This window comes from Sinocyclocheilus grahami, unplaced genomic scaffold, assembly GCF_001515645.1.
Source record: "Sinocyclocheilus grahami isolate Dianchi unplaced genomic scaffold, SAMN03320097.WGS_v1.1 scaffold3.1, whole genome shotgun sequence".
NCBI classification, from domain to species: Eukaryota; Metazoa; Chordata; class Actinopteri; order Cypriniformes; family Cyprinidae; genus Sinocyclocheilus; species Sinocyclocheilus grahami.
In genome coordinates, this window is record NW_015505182.1 from 6482098 (window position 1) to 6496256 (window position 14159).

The 14159-nt window shown below is 36.0% G+C and overlaps 2 protein-coding genes across 3 annotated transcripts in view; both read right to left on the reverse strand.

The window, feature by feature from the left end:
* LOC107581696 (collagen alpha-1(VI) chain-like) overlaps positions 1 to 4742 on the reverse strand; it is a 50148-nt gene extending 45406 nt beyond the window's left edge. The window contains exons 1-2 of the mRNA XM_016267322.1: positions 4702 to 4742; positions 1566 to 1912 (exon numbers count right to left, since the gene is read on the reverse strand). Coding sequence (XP_016122808.1) covers positions 1566 to 1653 — 88 coding nt within the window. The 5' untranslated portion in view covers positions 1654 to 1912; positions 4702 to 4742. The remainder of the gene's footprint in view (positions 1 to 1565; positions 1913 to 4701) is intronic.
* A 3325-nt stretch (positions 4743 to 8067) lies between these two features.
* On the reverse strand, positions 8068 to 12098 carry LOC107573507 (tryptophan 2,3-dioxygenase B-like). 2 transcript variants are annotated; one of them, XM_016259973.1, is made up of 12 exons: positions 12005 to 12098; positions 11765 to 11867; positions 11552 to 11642; positions 11352 to 11422; positions 10893 to 11020; positions 10234 to 10420; positions 10051 to 10158; positions 9852 to 9963; positions 9197 to 9254; positions 9007 to 9086; positions 8827 to 8917; positions 8068 to 8507 (listed from the first exon to the last, which is right to left on the reverse strand). In XM_016259973.1, exons 1-12 carry the CDS (start codon positions 12037 to 12039, stop codon positions 8348 to 8350), a joined length of 1224 nt encoding a protein of 407 aa, XP_016115459.1. In that variant the 5' UTR covers positions 12040 to 12098; the 3' UTR covers positions 8068 to 8347. The 2 variants fall into 2 exon arrangements, with proteins under 2 accessions (XP_016115459.1, XP_016115519.1); XM_016260033.1 differs by having other exon boundaries at positions 12009 to 12095.
* Positions 12099 to 14159: the final 2061 nt, after the last annotated feature.

Sequence of the window (14159 nt, forward strand, 5' to 3'; positions counted from 1 at the left end):
CTGTCTGTCACGCGACTCTGTTCCCCTTTCGGGCTCTGTCTTTACATTTATTTTGAAAGATGAAGCTCACGATTATGGTAAGGGGCGTTACATTTCACTTCTGTGTTTTTAAAGTGCTTTATAAATAAAGTTTGATTGATTATAATGTACTGATTTAAATTAGAAATCAATAATTAATTATTATTTTACTACTTTGCGCGCCTCCTGTGACATGCTCTCATGCCCCAGACCGACTCTGCTTGCATTCACGTGATTTGTCGAGATGAGAGGTAATTCACGGTGCCCCCTCCTGGGTAGTCTGATTTTTATAGTGTCATTTCTAATTACCCAGATACTGATGCTTTGACTGAGTGCAGGCAACATGTGTAGCTCAATAGAATATCACAACAATTTTGTGATTGGCTGTTATGTAGTATGGAGCCAGGGTGGGCCAAGCTTCTGATTGGGTGGGCCAGGCCCACCCTGGTCCCCCCGTGGAGCCGGGCCTGGTAGCAATGATTCTCATGTTCACAATTCTATATAAATATTAACTTTCAGTGTTTACTTACTTTTATCTATCACTTCCTAGTCATGATAATTATGGTTAGTTAGGAAAAATAATGAGCTCCCTCTATTGGTGGGTGATAAAGTTGTTGCTCCATTATCAATCTGAGAAATTAGCATCACCTGACCTAAACCCTGCAGTCATGTGACATTATAGATTATTTGAATACAGTATTAAAGTGTCTGAGATACTGTATACAGGCATTACAGATGTACGAAGATGTAAATTATAAAATAAACTGCCCAAAAGTCACAAAATGTTTACCTAATCGAATTACCCTCAAAATCTATTTTTGGGACAATCAGATAAGATTTACTCAGTTGCAATAATGATTTTATCTTATTTTTACCAACTTAAGCACAGATAATATAGGAGGAATCCATAAAAGTGGTCTTAACCAAGGCCTTTCTTGCAAAGAAGCACAAGGGTTCTTCAAAAACATAAGTTGCATCTAAAAAATGAACTCACTACCCTGATTTAATTTACTTTGAAGCATCATTTTGCTCATTGTTGGTGCATTAAACATAATAATCTTCTGCATATACTTTGAAACAAGCAGCATCACATCACCATAGGTATCTCCTGATGGATGGCTGGATATGTAATTTCCATTGGATAAAATAATTTGATTCATTCTTTGAGTTGCTATAATATTGTAACTCATTAAACTATCGCACTATACTATATTTCACTATACTACCATCCTAAACTAGCCTATACCTTTCTATGATTCCACTCACTACACAATTCCATATACTTTAATTCCAAACACCTCTATATACCTTCTTATAAAATTTCTATGATTATTATAACAAAAGAGCAAACGTTAAATGCATTAAAAACCCATATAGTGCAGAATGTGTCCATCGTTTATTTTGCAGCTGCATTTAATATCAGTCTAATGTAACTTATAACCGACTTTTACGCACAGCGACAGCATTAATACCGAACATGCAAAACATATTTATCTTTTAGAAATAAGAAAATCAATGCAACATGGACGGAAAATATTTATAAATACCTCTGAATGAGGTTAGTTGGACATCCTGAGCGATGATCCCTCCCCAAAGTGCGCACAGAGCGGTCAATATATATCCATTAAGCGCCATTGATCCTGATGTTACTGCACGTTAACCGTGCAAACTGAGGTTGAGGGACTCACAGAACAGAAGGAGTGATATGATTGCAGATGAAATATAAAAACAGGCTCGGGTGAGTTGAAGTGGCGGACAGTGGCACGGTGGCGCGTCCGCTCAGAGCGCACAGCAGAATGAAACGCCTTACAGAAGGAGGGAGGAGGAGGAGGAGTTCGGTTCACTCTTCACTTCTTCAGGGCTTCATCCTACTGCTGCACACCAATTATAGGCCCTGAAACAATTCAAAATATGAGGTATATTCAAAATCAATACGTACTTAATGAACATGATTATGTTTAACGCACCAAATGCACCCTATTTCTGGTGTTTGAAAACGCTTTGCTGCATAATGACGCCACCATTATACGAAAGAATAGTATGGAAATAACCAAAAATATGCATTGCATTCTATGCATAAGAATGGCCCATAACAATATATATATATATATATATATATAGATATATATATAGATATTACAATTTTAAAATACAAAATTGCATTTCTAATTCCATTAATACATTTAACAAACATTATCTAGGCATGAATGCTTAACATTTCGTACTGTAATAGTCCAGTAGTTTGAAATATCATGAAACTTTAACTAATGTCTTCATATTTGCATGTAGATTAAATAAGTATTAACGTAAATTCCCAAAATACAACCTTTTTCTCATTGCTTTTTCAAAAGAATATATATTATACATTATAGCCTATAGGCTATATATACATATTGTTATATATTTATATTATATTGCTATGTAATATTGTTATCTATTTATTTATTTTCAATGATACTGTCTCTTAAACAAATAGTTGTTTCAGAAACTATGTTTTGTTTTTTTGCATAAAGTCTGGTTACCTTGAAAACTAAATGGGTAACATTCTGGTGAGTTTGAACGTGCAAGCGACATGAAGCAGAAGCAGAATGATGCTCTGTTCGATGTTGCACTGTGGGAGAGAATGAGCCATCCTGATGAGGTTATGCATGTAGTCTTTGTGATGTAATATGTGTATGAGAGGTTATAAAAGTGCACTCAAAGATACACAGTTGTCAAGAGCTGAGAGGTGAAGAATTTGAGAGAAAGAGCGAGAGAGAGAATAACGAATAAGCGAGACATCTGACATGTCTTTTCTCTTCCACAGGGGGAGGGTAAAGGACTTTCCACATCTGCATCTCGTCTACTTGTAGACCAATTGATGAGACGACAGAGAGAAAGAAAGAATAAAGACTGAGGAACATATGAACAGCAAAAAATAACGCCACTCCCTTCTAAACGTTTGTTTTTGAAAGAGAAACAGCGCCACCCATGTGCGGATTTGAATAAGTCACACTGTCTTCATTATTTTAGAAGAGAACATGAGAACAGGCTTTGCTCAATTTTGTCTCACTGAGATCTTGATTATGAGGTTCATATTTCTCTATAACTGAATGTTTCCTTCCACACTGATTCCTTCCACAAAAGCTGTGTGGCTCATAATATAGCCTATATTCGTCTATATCTATAAAATATATTTTTATTTACGTGTCAAAACATATTTTATTTTAAATTGCCTAATATATTTCACAGTACTGTTTTTAACGAATGTTTAATCAAATAAATGCCTTGAGGGGAAACAAATTATGGAGCCCAGACTTTTGAATGGTAGTGTATTTGTAAATTTAAAAGTAAACATAACTGATAAATGGATACTTGTATGAATATCCATAGAGATACATATCTATGCGAATATCAGCATTAACTGTCAACCATGTTACCCATTCTGAATGCATAATATCCCAAAATATATTAATGTATAAATGTAATTCAACTTTAGATGGCACAAAGCAATATACATACACATTTTTAATTTTAAATTAGAAACGACAACAAGACATAGAATAACTGGCCTATAATTTCATCTGCCATTTTGAGGGCTATTAATGAAGTAAACAAGGCTATATTACACATGTATTACTTAAACAATTTTAAAAAACATAATTGTTTGACCACTAATCTGAATATTGGGTGGGATGGGTTCACCATAGGTTTTATACAGGCCTAATGCTTCTGCTTTGAGATCTATAACATGAAGCTGATGTAAATCAACACACCAAATGATGTCATCGATTGAGATAAATGATGAGCTATACATTTGTTCACATATTTTTCCAGAACGATGACAGGAGTGGAACAGTATGGGTAATATCTGGAGTTAATGAATGATGCTTTGTATCTGGGTTAATGTCTCCCATTAGCACTACAGTAAATTCAAGATGACACTCTGGAACATTATAATTACAACATTGTGAGTGAAGAAGACATCATCATTCATTCGCGTACACAACGACAGACTCGCATGTGAGAGGATGGGAAAACATCTAACCGCTTTGAGAGAGTCCAAGCAAGAGCAGCTACGTTTTAAAACTGGGAAAGAATGACTGTAAAGTCAGAAAAGTGAAGACACTACATTCATTGTACATCTAGCAGTGTTGCGCAAAATAGAGGAGGGAAAAAAGCAGTATGGTTCACCAATATAGGAATATTTTTTTCCTCTCTCGGTCTGTAATGAACACTGCATGAGCTGGAACGTCACAGAGGGGAGCTCAGGGTGGTCCTTGGGGAATCCTAGTCATGGTTCTTTACAATAAAAAAAAAGTACTGTGGTGGTACCATGGTACTAAATGATGTTTACATGGTACTATAAGGTACTATGTGCAAAAAATGTGGTGATATCATGATTATGCTTCAGAGAGGTGAAATGGGATGTTTACTGTATGTTTTGGATCAAAATAGTTGCCTGGTGGCAACTGAAGGGAAATGGGTGTGTTTTTCCCCCAAAACAAAGGATTCATTTCTCCTTGAAAATTCTATTTACAGGAGTCCAATGTTTGGCCAGAGCTCAGCAAGCTTTTTCCACTGATCTCATTCTCTTAGCTTTTTTCTTCCATGAAAGAAAAAATAATTTTGTACCCTAAGACTGAGAGGAAAAAGGGGGGGAAAGCATCTGGTAATAATCAGGATTTAATAGTGGAGGCTTACTGTAAATCTGCGAAGAATCTGACAGCTGCGCTGGTACATTTCGGCCTTCATCGAGGTGAATGACATCAGGATTCTTCACTGTTGTGTGCAAGAGGGAAGCATACTGTAAGACAAAAAAATATTTTTTTGCTGAAGCAAAACTGCTGCAAGGCAGATGTGACAAGAATTCAGACAAGAAGAAAGTTCAAAGTTAAAGGCAGACTGACAGGTCAAAGTGCACGGCCTTTAAAATGAATGCTATTTCGACATGTTAAATGGGGGGTGAGGGAGGGGTTAAGCTTGACCTCTGGTCGTCTAGGGAGCCGCAAAGGTTTAGATTACAATCACTAAACAGCAGGTAACATAAACGCCCCAAACTCTGAACACTATCAGGTTATGTATCATTCAAAACTTTGGGGTCAGTAGGATTTTTTAAAAATGTTTTTGATGGAAAACTAAGGCTGCATTTATTTGCTCATTAATGCAGTAAAATTAGCAATATTGTCATATTTTAAAATGTAAATTATTCCTGTGATGGCAAAGCTGAATTTTTAGCATCATTACTCATCTTTGGAGTCACATGATCCTTCAGAAATCATTCTAATATTAGCTGCTCAAGAAACAGTTCTTAATATCAATGTTGAAAACAGTTGTGCTCGCATTAATATTTTTGTGGAAACAGTGACTTTTTATAAATTGTTTTAAATAGCATTTATTTGAAATATAAATGTGTGTATATGACTTCATTTTTCCAGCTCCATAGCCCTGGTGATATGTACTCTGAAATTCTGGGAGTTTCGTCTATAGCAAGGGAGAGACAGAGGAAAGCATTGATCTGCAAAAGACAATAATCCATGTGTTTTGACCTTCTTGTGAATAATTTATCAGTCATAGATTTTGTTTGAGCATTGGGAAAAATCCCAACTTTTCACCAAATGTATGCCCTGGCCTTCCTTACTGGATTACTACTCCTATATCTGGATCCAAACAGGAAAGCCAGTGAGATTTCCATGGGATGAGATCATAAGCTCTTGAGAATTGCTCCAAGCACATTTGAATACAGATGCCAATTTTACTAGAATTATGAAAACTTTTATAGCACGTGCATGAAACCGAATGATGGAGGAGTTACGTTAAGCAATATAATCCAACGTAATTATGTAGATAAAATTGTTGTTTATATTGTACAAGAATAATTCTGCCCCATTTCCTCTATCAATTTAAGATGGTGAAGAGATGTTGTCACAGACTTTAGATCACCTACACATGTTGTAGGAACATGGATAGTTTAATTCAGGTGATATGTGGCCATGTTAATGAGAAAACAAACTGATCCCAGACTGCACATTAGCGTCATCTCCTGTTTTTACTCTTCAGCAAAACCATGATGAAACCTTTTTCAGTTTTTCCAAATCATGTGATCATGTGACAGATCGAGGCAGGCACATTATTCTGGAATAACGTCTGGAAAACACATTATTACAAAGACACCTGTTAGGGGAGGAGAAGCAAAGGTTACAGTCATTACAGAGAACAATTTTTGAATAAACCATCTAACCATTAGGACACTACTGTACACATTCAATGATAAACTTAATTTGAACTCAATATGAATTTACTTATACAGTTGCATCATGGCCTGTTATTTATTCTGTGTCCTGTATTACTTTTAGTGGGGTGGTGAATAAACTGCATAGTTATTTATGTAGGCCTATATATTCTTATAAAAAGAGAAACTAAAACATGGTAAGATGGTGAATGGGATCTTGGATACTAGCTGTTTTATAGTGCCCGGTCTATGAGTGTTCACTCAGCATGGTAAGGTATGATGCTTTCACAAGTGTGTCATGGAAAAATGAACAGTGCTTAGCTGAAGCTGCCCTTAATTAAATCACCTCCCGAGGGTGTAATGAGACTGAAAGAGAGAATGAGCGTAAAACACTGAAGAAAACAGCATTCTGACCACAAGAGTCTAATCACTCTACAAATACCTCTCAGAGGATCAATTTAGAGCAGTCGGCAAGGCCTCTCGCCTGAAGAGCTGCAGCTAATTAAACACAGACCTGAGCTGCATTCAAACGGCTGTGAGCGCTGTGACACTTCCATTAATCTTAAAGTGCAGTCTGCCAACCAGATGGAGGAAGCTGGTGAAGTCACTTTGCTCTCTCTCCCGAACTCTGGGACGATGTTCACCAAAAATCTCAATCCACATTGGCAATGAGAAGGTTTTTATGAACATGTGGCTTTATCTGTATGTTTTTGTTTCCCTGTCTCAGTGGCGCAGCTTTTGATTGGAGATAACTGCAGGAAATGCTTGTAGGAGGGGGACAATCAACTGTGATAATTGGATCTCTAAAAGGAGACAGGTTTCCTGAGTTAGTGTCCAGCCCAGTGAAAGTATGTCCCGGCTCAAGCCCAGCAATGCTCTTTACTGGCCGATCCGTCTGTCACTTACATCCTTCAAATAACATTTAGATTGTAGCCTACTAATTATAGTCAGTCAGGCACTTAACATGATTTCAAAGGCTGCTTTCTTTCACCAAAGATTACAACAGAAGATGAAAGTACACCATGAAACAAGATTTTTTTCCCTTTATTGTCACATGACTCTTCCATTGCCAGAACAACCTTCATTTACTGTTGGATACATTCTGCCCTCTAGTGGACAAGTACATCTATCTATCTATCTATCTATCTATCTATCTCACTCTGCCCTCTTTTTTGTCAGCTGAAAATCTTTGGCATAAATTACCTGAAGTACCCCCTGAGATTTTAAGCAAATATTCCAATAATTTAATGGCACATTTTCATGTTTACTTTAAAACCTTTTTTTTCCCGTTTTAAAGATTTTATCAGAATTATTTTACATAAGCTAGCTATTGTTATATGTGACCCTGGCCCACAATGTTTTTCTGAATAAATAAGCTTTCCATTGATGTATTGTTTGTTTGTTAGGATAGGACAGTATTTGGCCGAGATACAACTATTTGAAAATCAGGAATCTGAGGGTGCAAAAAAAATCTAAATATTGAGAAAATCACCTTTAAAGTTGTCCAAATTAAGTTCTTAGCAATGCATATGTATTAAAAATTAAGTTTTGATATATTTATGGTAGGAAATGTACAAAATATCTTCATGGTACATGATCTTTACTTAATATCCTAATGATTTTTGGCATAAAAGAAAAATCAATAACGTTGACTCATACAATGTATTGTTGGCTTTTGCTACAAATATACTCATGCTACTTATGACGACTGGTTTTGTGCTCCAGGGTGACATTTTATATATCATTGTTCATGCACAGCTTACAAAATACATGCATATATTTTTATATATGTATGCTTCATATATATGTATATGTGCTTCATTCAAAAATATATTTTAAGTATTACAAAAGAGACATTTTTTACATAAATGTTTAAAATATAAATAGTATGTACAAGATTTCTTGATTTCCAGTATATACACAATCACTTCATCATTAAACTTTCTTTACGTCATCTTGAGAGACGTTTCTAGCCCTTCAGTGTCTCAGCAAATCAATCAATCATGTAAATGGAACAAAAAGCACAAACTTTGGCTGATCAATACAGAGTACTGGCACTATTCCTGAGTTTCTGGACATCATTTTGTTTCATCAGCACAGAAAACAAGTCGGATCTTTCTAATCTGAATCCTCACTGCTGTATGAATTGTACGAGCTGTCGTAACACTCGGCCATGTAGGGAAACTTATGGATGTTTGGGTTCAGTTTGGGCACCCAGGCACGAGGTACCAGGAATGTCGCGAGGTTGAACAAATCCCCAAACACTTTGCAACGATCACTGAAAGATGAGAGAGCAATTAAGGCATCTTTATTTTGTGGTCCATCTTATTAGCACTTTTCTGAGGTTAAAGTGTTACTGTTTATCACAGATTTTTATCACTGAGTGAATTTCAATAAACACAATTGAAAATGTGCTTTTATCCGCGTCAAACACAGATAAGTGAGCATTATGGATCATAACTTGAGATGAATTAATGAGCTGTAATCATGCCACCATTGAGTAAGATGATGACCAAAATAACACAAAACCCTAGAGTAGTTTAGTATTTCAGATTGGAACAAAAAAGCATGTTTCTCAGATCATTAGAGACACAAACCTGACAGTGGAGCGCAGGTATTGGTAGCCTGACGATCCACCAGTCCCTGCCTTACTCCCGATCATTCTGTGCACCGTACAGACATGGTTATCTGGAGGGAAAGGTTTGTGGTGTTAGTGTGGGATATGGCTGTAGTATATGTGGAGATTCCTGAATTTGTGCTTGGAATCAAAGACTTACATCTCCACTTGGTCATGAGCATATCGATCTCCATCAGTGCAGTCAGGAGCTGGAAGGGCACCTGGAATCGAGGCTCTTCCCTGGAAAACAAAAAAGGATGAAGATCTTCACTGAAAAAATGGCCTACTCTATAATGCACAAAAACAGTATTGAATTTAGTGAATAGAATATTAAATGTAATCTCACATACCTATAGAAATTAATCATCAGAGCTCCCTGAAGGGCCTTGTAAGAAAGTCGCCGTTCACCTTTTGGAAAAAGATTGAAATCCATTGAGATTTATGCACCATAGACTGTAAAAATACTTTTCAAAGTTAAAGTAAATAAAACAGATTACTGGACAGTTTACATGGAAATAGTATAGTAATAGTAGTAAATTCTACACCTTTTTCTCAGTGTATATTTGGAATGGGTACTATAAGGTCTTATAGTGTCCAAAAACATGGTATTACCTGCATTTTTACCTTTGTTTGGGCAAGTGGTGCTCTGTTCATAATGGCATCCACTCATTTTATTAATATTTTAAATTAACTTTTATTTTTATGTATTTAGTTATTCATTATTATGCACTTTTTGTCATTTTGATTAGTTTGTTGTTGTTGATATTGTTCTTTTTAAATATTCATTTTAAGGTTTAATTTTAGGGCGGTGAAGTTCCATTTGAGTTTTTATTTCTTTCCTGTTCCAGTCAGCCTTGGCAACTGCAGTGTGTTTATTGTATTTATATTCCAATCAACAAAAAGGTTTTTAATAGTTTACATAGTTTAATAGTTTAGTTAACAATAATAACTCTGCATTGTCTATACTACACTACTACTAGCAAAGCATTGTGAGCTAATCCTCACCTTTGCTTAAAAGATGCTCATGCCGTTCTGGATCAAACAGGGCGGTGAAGACCTCAGTCTGTTTGTTTAGATCTGCCAGAAGGTCCTCCTTCGCCTCAGAATCTTCCATTTTCTGTAAATCAAAGCAATGAGTAAACCTTGAGCATAGCAACATTTCTGAGAAAATGGAATGGAAAAAATGATTGTGATCAAAACGAACTTCCAGTTTGTGCTTCTCCATCTTGAGACCCTCTTCGATGTTGGCTTGTAGTTTCCCCCAGAAATTAAATCCATCCTTTTCCAGTCCAGGAGTCCTCTCCAGCCATTGCTACAATATACATTATATAATTGAAATGGCATGCTAATTATGCCAAAATTCATTATTGAAGATGATAGGTTTTACCTCCACCAGCTGAAGGAGAGTGGCTTCCTGCTCTGAACTCAGCAGCGTCTCGCTCTCCTGTCCGTGGAAGCTATCTCTGTAGTGTCGTCGGTTGTAGGGGACTCTCAAATGATCCGCCACACCAATCTTAGCCTCCAGAAGATGGAACTGAAGACTCTGGAACCCCGAGGCTGGGGACAGATACTCCCTACAACACATAAGCAACATCTCAAACCGGTCCGATTTGTGAACAAATCACTCAAACCGTTTTTCTGGATTAAAGGATTCAACACATTAATCTACTTGTGTTACAAATGTAAACTATATAAACCTCAGACTTTTTTTTTCTTAATTTTCTAAAATTAAGGCCTATTTTTTTCAGGGTTGTTCGAGCTGAGGCCATCCAGATCTCATCAGAAAACATACTGTAAGTATTTTATGTGGTGGCGATTTTGTATGAATTAGTATGATGTGATTCATACAGAAACAAAGAAATTTTTAGGGGGGGAAAAACACACACACAAAGGTCCACCCCTAAACCTGACTGTCAGTGGGGCATAAGCAGATCATACGCAAACATATGAATGTGATTGTATGACTTCATATGAAATGGCCACCAATTCGCAAATATTTAAAGTAGTTATGAATTGCCATGAGGGTATGTTGACTGAGGATGTTACCTGAAATCAAAGAAGTCCAGAGCAGTCATAGTCTCCAGGACTGCAAACTGCTCCACCAGTAGTTTGAAGATCATGGTGATCCTGTGGATCCTGCTCACTACCTTCAGCATGTTTCTTTCATCCCGAACCTGTGGACAAAGTCCACATTTAATCGTTTTTTTTTTGTTGTTGTTGTTTTTTTACAAAAAATACACCTACTCTCTTAAAAATAAAGGTTCCAAAAGGTGGGTTTAGCAGTGATAGCACAGAAGAACCATTTTTGCTTCCCCAAAGAACCTTTCAGTAAAAGAACTTTGTGTGAAGAACATTAAAAAAAAATCTAAAGGACCATTTCCAAACATGTTAAAGGTTCTTCATGATTCCACTGATGCCAAAAACAAACCTATATTTTTAAAAGCTTGAGGAGCAATCAACTCTTCCTGTCCACAACTCAATATTAATTTTGTTAGTTTAACTTACATGGTTTTTAATGAATAGGTCCCGAACTGAATCAAGCTCCCACAATATATGCTTAAACCACAACTCGTAAGCTAAAAGAGAAAACCCAGAATAACAGTGAGGATATGTGGAAATGGTCCCTCAAACCCAAAATGTTTTTGATAATGTTATGTGAGAGCTAACAGGTTTTCATATAGTATGAATACATATAAATAGATTACCTTGGTGGGTAACAATGAAGAGATGCTCATCATGGATTTTGTTACCTTTCTGTTGACTCTGCAAAACTTGAGCGCTCAACACCTTGTCAAGCTAACAGCAAATGGATCAAAGTTATTACACCTTGAGTCATTTTCAGTAAAACAGGCTCAAAGTTATATATGAATTATTCATATATGGATTAGTACATTTAATAAAGGTTGATGACTTATTACCTGTAGGTATTCTCCATAGACGATTCCTCCTTTAGTGGCTTTGTTGATGCCCTTTTGGGATTCATCCTCTTCCTCTGCCTGACTGGGCTTACTGGTAAACAATCTAATTTTGAGATGAAAAATATATATATGCATCCATTCATATTTTAATTATATTTAGGTAAAATATAAAAAAAAAACATTTCATTTGATTTTGACAGGAATTAAAAATAAAGTTAAAAACTAATTCTGAAAACATACTGACGCTTTCTTCCCAAAAAAGGACATCCACTCATGTTTTTCCTCAAAATGTCCAACAGAAATTGATCTTATCTATGTTTACTGAAGGTTATCACAAGGTTCTGCGTGCTTCATTGCAAAGCCAAGCATTTAAAGGTTTTCAGGGTCCAATCAAATGCTGGAGAGCCAGACCCTGCCTATCAAAGCAGACACACATGGTAGGCATCTGAGTGAGTGTGTGTGTGTTTGTGTACAGTTTACAATGTAATTGTAAATTTGTTTTACCCCAAGCCATATAAAGCCATGTAGACTAGGGTTGTTATAGTTTCTAACTAAAACTAAAACCAGTTTTGTTACTTGAAATTAAATAAACATTACCTGAAAAAAAAATCCTTGAACTTTATTTTGATTCCAGCTAGTTGCCAAATTAACATTTCTCTTTTTCATTTAGTTTAACTTGATGCATTAAGATAATTAAAACCAGAACTGAAATGAAAATAAAAAACTATGCAGACTATATTAAATGCTGCTTGAAAGTTTGTGACCCCTTTAGAAATTTCTATATTTCTGCATAAATATGATCAAAAACATAATCAGATTTTCGCACAAGTCCTGAAAGTAGACAAAGAGAACCCAATCAATAACATATTTTCTTTGTCATTTATTTATTCAGGAAAATGATCCAATATTACATATCTGTGAGTGGCAAAAGTATGTGAATCTCTAGGCTGAGCTGTAAAATTGAAAGGTGAACTGTTAACTGTTAAGAGGCGTTGCCTGCCCTGTTTTATTTAAACAAAACAACAAAAAAAACAGTAAAGAGCTAGACATCCGTCCATGAACTGAGTCTCAAGAGAAAGTGGTCATGCAGCAAGACAACGACCCCAAGCCCACAAGTCATTTTACCAAAGAATGGTTAAAGAAGAACCAAGTTAATGTTTTAGAATGGTCAAGTCAAAGTTCAGACCTTAAGGAGCAGAAGCAAGCAGTTCATAATACAAAACTCACCAACATCACAGTTGAAGTGGTTCTGTACTGAGGAATGGGCTAAAACTCCTACAAGCCGTTGTGCAGGACTGATCAGCAGTTACAAGAAACGTTACCTGCAGTTATTGCTGCAAAAGGGGGCCACGCCAGATACAGAAATCAGAGATTCACATACTTTTACAATGCATATACTGTATATGTAACACTGGATCAATTTTCTCAAATAAATGACAAATAAAAAAAATGGTCTCATTTGTTTAATTGGGTTCTCGGTCTAATTTCAGGACTTGTGAGGAAATCAGATTATGTTTTGGGTCATATTTATGCACAAATATATATAGAAAATTCTAAAGGGTTCACAAATTTTTAAGCAGCACTGTATATATATATAAAAAACCTACAAAATCACACAGCAAAATTACAAGGTCATGTGGTGTTAACTGGATACATGTCAGTGTAGAAGCTACTGCAGAAAATAAATGAAAATGACATGAACCATAAAGCTACAAGCATTACTTGGTCAAAAGTAACTGCATTAAATACTCCACAAGCAAGGCGTTGCCTGCCCTGTTTTATTTAAACAAAACAACAAAAAAAACAGTAAAGAGCTAGACATCCGTCCATGAACTGAGTCTCAAGAGAAAGTGGTCATGCAGCAAGACAACGACCCCAAGCCCACAAGTCATTTTACCAAAGAATGGTTAAAGAAGAACCAAGTTAATGTTTTAGAATGGTCAAGTCAAAGTTCAGACCTTAAGGAGCAGAAGCAAGCAGTTCATAATACAAAACTCACCAACATCACAGTTGAAGTGGTTCTGTACTGAGGAATGGGCTAAAACTCCTACAAGCCGTTGTGCAGGACTGATCAGCAGTTACAAGAAACGTTACCTGCAGTTATTGCTGCAAAAGGGGGCCACGCCAGATACAGAAATCAGAGATTCACATACTTTTACAATGCATATACTGTATATGTAACACTGGATCAATTTTCTCAAATAAATGACAAATAAAAAAAATGGTCTCATTTGTTTAATTGGGTTCTCGGTCTAATTTCAGGACTTGTGAGGAAATCAGATTATGTTTTGGGTCATATTTATGCACAAATATATATAGAAAATTCTAAAGGGTTCACAAATTTTTAAGCAGCACTGTATATATATATATATATATATATATATATATATATATA